Consider the following 6,700-nt stretch of genomic DNA (forward strand, 5'->3'; position numbering starts at 1 on the left):
TCCAAGACCCCACTAACCAAAATATCTCTTTAAACCAATATCTTCAACAAACACTTCTTGCACGAGAACTGAAACCCAATTTCGTTAAACCCTAACCCCATGGAACTCTCGCGCCTCTTTGTTTCCGACACGTGCTTCTTCTCTCCTCCGATTCGCTATTCCCCTGTGCCGGCACTATCCACCTTTTTCGCCGTAAACCTCCGCATTAACCGCCGCCGGAGGAGGAGCCTTTGCTCGGCCTCCAACAATGATACCTTACTCGCAGGCGGCGGCCCTGTAGTCGCCGGCGACAGAGAGAAGCACGAGGAGGACTTGAAATCTTGGATGCACAAACACGGCCTCCCGCCGTGCAAGGTTGTTCTGAAGGATAAACCTTGCCACAATGATCCCCATAAGCCTATACATTACGTTGCAGCAAGTCAAGATCTTCAGGTCCATTCACGGCTCAAATAATTTCATTATCATTATTATTGCTGTTGTCGTGTGTGACTTTTTCATTAAAAAATTACACTGACACCCGTGTTTCTTCGAAATTCATACTCATTGTAACTTTACAGTAACCTCCTTGGCATATAATACAATGTGTTTCTTGTTGATAGGGAGAGTGCTTGTAATGTATTTCAAACATTAAGGGGTTTGTTATAGGAATAGAAAGGTAGGAGAACAGTGTGAATTTTGGGAAACCAGAGTGGAGTTGATGTAATTTGGTCTTTCTTTGATGAGGGGTTATGTGATGATTTGCTTGGGGTTGTCTTTCTCTCGTTGCAGGTTGGCGATGTTGCATTCTCCGTTCCTAATTCCTTAGTTGTTACGCTGGAGAGGGTATTGGGAAACGAGACTGTTGGTAATTGTGCAATGTTTTTATTCTTTGGTCTTGACTTTGTCTTGCTCCTAGTCCCATTATTATACAATGGAGATTGCCTATATTTGGATTTTTCTTTTAATTTTATTTACTAATTTGCTAACAAGTGATGGAAATTAGAATGTCTGGAAAATGGAAAAACGTTTAGGCCTTGTTTGTTGATTGCTTTTAAAAACATTTTTATATTCTCTATATTTTTTGTTTAATTGTTATGAAGCTTATGTGAAAGTGTTTGTCTCTTGAGTCTATTTCTGCTTTTTGGAAACTTGTTGCTTAATTATTTGAACAGAACATTTGAATGAACCAAAAGAAGAGGATGAGAAAACATTACCGAACTTTTTATTTTTGGTTTTTAAGAATTTTCAAAATTTAGTAGATTTTGGATGCGAAATTGATTATCAGATACTAAGAAGTGTGGATGGATTTTTGGTTCTTACTTCTTATAGGTTACATTCATTCTTAATTTGAACACTGTGGATCTTAGAAAATTGAAGTTGATGATTCCTTCCCATATGTTTATCCTTACCATTGTTTGTTATTGAAAATGTAGAATATAGATCAAATTGAAAATGATTCCACTTATAAGAACACAGACTATAGTATTTATTGATAGTTTGCCTGTATAATCTCTCAATTTAAATTTAGTATTTAAGCTTTACTATGTTAAAAGTCACTCTCCAATTGATGCTTTTAGTAACACACGGCAAGGGCATAATTAAAAATGTAGAGGCCTAAATGGTGAAACTTTTTCGTACAGAGGATACGTTGCATATGGTTGTCACCAGTAGGGAGCAAGAAATACTAAAACTTTTCTTTTCAGCAAGCAAAGATGAGAGCAATGGTTGATTTTGGCATGTCATGTCTTATATGGTGTTAAGTTCTTCATTGATAGAGGACATTTCACAAGCTTAAATTATTGTTAGTGATAAATATTTTTTGGCAGTGTGGCAAGCACTGTAGTCAATCATTCTTTGTGTTAGCAGGACATTGGAAACTGTTTAGAGTAGGTGTGGCCATTTTGGGCAACAAAATCTGTATAGTCATGGAAATGAATTTGGCAAACTCCTAATCTTGAATTCTTTAGCTGATTGGAAAAGACAGTTTATGTTCTTTTTACTACTTTTTTCTGTTGATTTGCGTGTCAGTGTTGTCTCGTCCAGGTGTATTTAAAGCAAGGTATCAATGGATTTGGGGTATATTGATTATTTAAGTGTTTTAAAATTGGAATTTATTCCCTGTGATTTTCATCCTTATTGCAGCTGAGCTATTGACAACAAACAAATTGTCTGAATTGGCGTGCTTGGCATTGTATCTGATGTATGAGAAAAAACAGGGGAAGAAGTCCTTCTGGTATCCATACATCAGGGAGCTTGATCGTCAACGAGGTAGGGGCCAGCTGTCGGTGGAATCACCTCTTCTATGGTCAAAATCTGAGCTGGACTACCTGTTAGGAAGTCCAGTTAAGGTTAGCCCCCTCTTAATGATTTTACTGTTATTTCATATCCATTGTATTCATGAGCAGCAATATTAGGTTAGTTTAATACTTAATATTTTTCAAATATAACCAGGCTAAAAATGGTGTCTGTGATTTAGGATGAAGTTATTGAAAGGGTAGAAGCAATAAGAAAAGAGTATAACGAACTCGACACAGTTTGGTTCATGGCAGGATCTCTGTTTCAGGTGATTAAAAGTGCACTAGAACAAGTTCAGTTACTGAAGTGGCTTTACATTTTGGCAGTTAGTTCTTACATTATATGCATAAATATATTGCAGCAATATCCATATGACATTCCCACTGAGGCTTTTTCATTCGAGATTTTCAAACAAGCCTTTGCTGCTATTCAGTCTTGTGTGGTGCATTTACAGGTTAAATTTCCTTGTTATCCTTACATATCTGTACAGGTTGTTAAATATGCATTAAAAACACCAAATTAAATAGCTAATAAATCTTTTAAGTCTATTTTTATTTAACTACATGAGTGTTACATTTGTTCATGTAGTCAAATTACCTAAATCTGAAATGATGTAATCTCCTATGGTACAATTAAATTTCAGGCAGCAAAGTTTTACTTATTTGATTTAATTTGTTTATATATTTTAATTGATTGTTGGATTTGTTAGATGAAATGATAGTTTAAAAAGAAAAATGTACTATTAGTATTGTTACTATTGAATGTGAGTTTCATTATGCATGGATATTACTATAGATCTAAATTCTGACTTTTGCACAGTGCAGTAATTTTCTTGCAGTCCTCGGATAGCTGTTGTTGCTATTAAATTTGGTTCTTACTTTGATATTTCATGCTATACTTCTCATTGTTTATGTTTTTATGGTAAAATATGTTTTTAAAATCTGTAAATTTCATTTTAGTCCCTTTCTAAGTTGTTTAGTAGTGTTTCATGGCAGTAAAATGGGGGATTTAGAGGGACCTCAAACTGACATTATTGAGAGAATGAAAATGAACATTACATATTTTAGAGGGACCAAAACTATATTTTACCCCTCTTGTGAATATTCACATTGATAGACTGTGTTTCTCTTCTGCTATTTATTGTGTGCTGGGAGATCAGTGCTCTTCTGTCTGGACAACAAGATTCCCTTCTTTCTGCAACTGACATAAATTGATTGCTTATCCTTTTTGAAATCAGAAAGTTAGTTTAGCTCGGAGATTTGCTTTAGTTCCCCTGGGACCTCCTTTATTGTCCTACCAAAGCAACTGCAAGGCAATGTTAACTGCTGTTGATGGTGCTGTTGAGCTTGCAGTTGATCGTCCATATAAAGCTGGGGACCCGATTGTTGTCTGGTATGTTAATTCATTTTATTGCATGTCATTGTAAAAAGCACATGGTTTGAGGACTTTTTGTTCTGTGTAGGAACTAGGTTATAAGATTTGCAGTTGGTCATTTTCAGGTGTGGCCCACAACCTAATTCAAAGTTACTAATAAACTATGGTTTTGTTGATGAAAATAATTCCAATGATCGTCTAATAGTTGAGGTATGAGGTGGACTTTTATTTTTGCTTTATCCAGTATTCTGTTTGAATTCAAATTTAACCTTGTTGATACAACTGTTCCAGGCAGCTTTAAATACTGAAGATCCACAATATCAAGATAAAAGAATGGTGGCTCAAAGAAATGGAAAGTCATCAGTTCAAGTTTTTCGTGTATTGATACTGAACCTACTATTTTTCAAGGTTACTTAGTGAATTTTATAATCAATTCCTTATTTGAACCTTTAGGTATATTCTGGGAAGGAAAGGGAAGCTCTCTTAGATATGCTTCCTTATCTGCGTTTGGGCTATCTTTCAGATCCTTCTGAGATGCAATCTGTCATCTCCTCCCAAGGTCCAGTTTGTCCTGTAAGTTTGTTTCATCCTTTGCTTGTTTGAATTTGAAGAATTTTAAGAATGTCATGGTCACAGTCCAGTATTTGTCTAATCCATTTGCTCTTTCACACATTGTTATTTCATTACATGAGGGTTTGTTCTTGCAAGTGCTGTTATTAATTAGAACATGATTTTATTCCTTTTTCGAAACAAAATTATCCTTAGTCAATTAAATGGAAAGAGTAACTCTTCTGATGTGAAAAGTTGATTCTATCGGCACATTTTAGGTAAGCCCTTGTATGGAACGGGCTGTGTTGGACCAGCTGGGAGATTATTTCAAGACTCGGCTGGCTGGGTACCCTACAACATTGGCTGAAGATGAATCTATGGTACTGTTTCTATCATTAGAACTTGACTATAATGTATAAGACTTGTCAACTTTTTCACTAACAATATATGTATTTCATTAGCTGGCAGATGGTAATTTGAATCCGAAGAAGCGAGTTGCTACCCAATTTGTTATGCTGGAAAAAAAAATCCTTCATGCCTGCTTGCATGCAACAACTGATTTCATAAATCAGCTTCCAGATCACAGTATATCTCCCTGCCCTGCTCCCTATGCACCTTTATTAAAATGAAAGGTTAGACTCTGGTTTTAAACAGCATAATCATGTTCTTAGGGTTTGCTTGAATGAACTTTTCTGTAAACATTAATAGAAGAAAACAAGGAAAAAAGAAAATTCTTTTCCATAAAATAAAATTAGCTTATACATAAATTATTATGGATGTTATCATATCTTAGCTTCTCTATATGAAGAAAATGTTAACTTAAGCATAAGCTAGTTTTAGTTTGTAGAGAAACTTTTCATTTTTCTTATTGTTTTAGTGTCCTATAACTGCTCATGGGGCAAATTATCCAAAATGATTTGAAATTTTCTGCAGCGCAGTTCCTTAATTTTTGTCACATACTTTGTAGGAACTGGATGTCTGTACTGTACAAATATATGGATTTGGTGAACCAAGTCAGAAAAAATATATGTTCTTGATGTAGACTCTATTAGAAAGCCCCTGAATTAAGGGAATGTGTAGGTTACCCTCCTCAGCTTTGGTCTAAATGTGAATGTAGATTAGACTTTAAGATTTGATATGATGCTCATGTTTCTTTTAACTTGCTATGTGAAAAGCACCCTTTGTTATGCAAACATAAAATATGTGCTCAATTTAAGATAATTTCTTTTAATTACAAAAAAGTAGAGTTAAGAAAGAGTTTACATTGCATAATCCATTTTTTTATGTACAAAATGATTGTGCTGGGTTGATTGGTAGTTATATAATTAGGATTTTCTTTTCTCAGATTTCTAACTGCTTAGTAGATGCTTATGCATTATGAGTTTAGGGTCTATTTATAATAGTGGAGTCAGTGGACTGATAATCCCCGTAGCTAAAAGAAAATTACTTCGTAGTTTGATTTTGGAAAACCATGATGCATCGGACCAGGAAATTTCTGAATACTATGATGGATTTCGTAGGTCAATTACAGTAATATATTTGAATCACAGCTCAATGAACAATGATGCAAGAATTCTGGATTTAAAAGGTTACGGCTGGGCTTTTACCCCTGAAGATAAAATTTCAATGTGTTCGTGTCCCTTGAATTAGGCGTTGCTTCATACCCTGGGTAAGGAAGCATCATTGGTCAAATTTGTTTCACTGTCTTCCTGTAGTTGCACTGATCCTTATATTTGAGCGTTGGATCGACCTCTTCTGTAAATGGAAACTTGAATCACAATATCTAATTCATTTGTGTATATAGTTCTATCAATTTTGCACGTCAAACCATCTGATTGTAGTTTTTACTTAAAAAAATTGTTTAAAAATGTTAGATGTCACAAGTTATATTACTGTATAATGTTACGAATGTAGGGATAGGCTAAACGAGATAAAACATATTCTTGTGAGTCCCACAAATGAGGATAAAACTGATCAACCCTTGGCTACGTAAAGTACAACCGGTATATATCGATGTACTTTTCATCCATTCTTCCCAGAAACCAGCCAATGTGGTTTTCATACGGTAAGCTTGGTTGCTGTATGTCCGTTGGCAACTTAAATCTCCATCTGCAGTTTTATCAAATATTATATACGAAGCATTGGGGTATATGTGATAAGGCTATTTTTCATTGGGGGTGTTTTTCATATACAAAACCAAATACAGGTAATTGTTATATGTGATAAGGCTATTTTTCATTTGAATATAGTTGTTCCTAATATAATTGTTATGTGATAAGGTAATTGAATATAATTGTTATATGCAAAATTTACCCTTCCCTTTCGCATGATGAGCATGTCTCTTAAGATATATAACATAACATGTCATTCCTAATAATAATTTGGAGCAATAGAACTAATGACTTTTTAGGTGATGCTAGGGAATTTACGAAGAGAAATTTTGTTGAAACCTTCACTAGGATCTTTAAATTTTTTAAATAATTTTCTTATTATTAAAATTAAA

The 6,700-nt window shown here is 34.6% G+C and overlaps 1 protein-coding gene across 4 annotated transcripts; it reads left to right on the top strand.

The window, feature by feature from the left end:
• On the top strand, positions 1 to 6,024 carry LOC124819879 (Rubisco methyltransferase family protein). Of its 4 annotated transcripts, none has more exons than XM_047291487.2 (12): positions 1 to 432; positions 769 to 844; positions 2,122 to 2,327; positions 2,456 to 2,542; positions 2,636 to 2,728; positions 3,512 to 3,666; positions 3,774 to 3,858; positions 3,940 to 4,026; positions 4,102 to 4,221; positions 4,476 to 4,577; positions 4,659 to 4,829; positions 5,748 to 6,024. In XM_047291487.2, the coding sequence occupies exons 1-11, from the start codon at positions 100 to 102 to the stop codon at positions 4,824 to 4,826; spliced, it is 1,512 nt and encodes a 503-aa protein (XP_047147443.1). In that variant the 5' UTR covers positions 1 to 99; the 3' UTR covers positions 4,827 to 4,829; positions 5,748 to 6,024. The 4 variants fall into 4 exon arrangements, with proteins under 4 accessions (XP_047147443.1, XP_047147441.1, XP_087969738.1 ...); XM_047291485.2 differs by lacking the exon at positions 5,748 to 6,024 and adding an exon at positions 5,165 to 5,452; XM_047291486.2 differs by having other exon boundaries at positions 4 to 432; positions 5,718 to 6,024.
• Positions 6,025 to 6,700: the final 676 nt, after the last annotated feature.

Source organism: Vigna umbellata, chromosome 4 (genome assembly GCF_029865625.1).
Source record: "Vigna umbellata cultivar VRB3 chromosome 4, Vumbellata_1.0, whole genome shotgun sequence".
NCBI lineage: Eukaryota > Viridiplantae > Streptophyta > Magnoliopsida > Fabales > Fabaceae > Vigna > Vigna umbellata.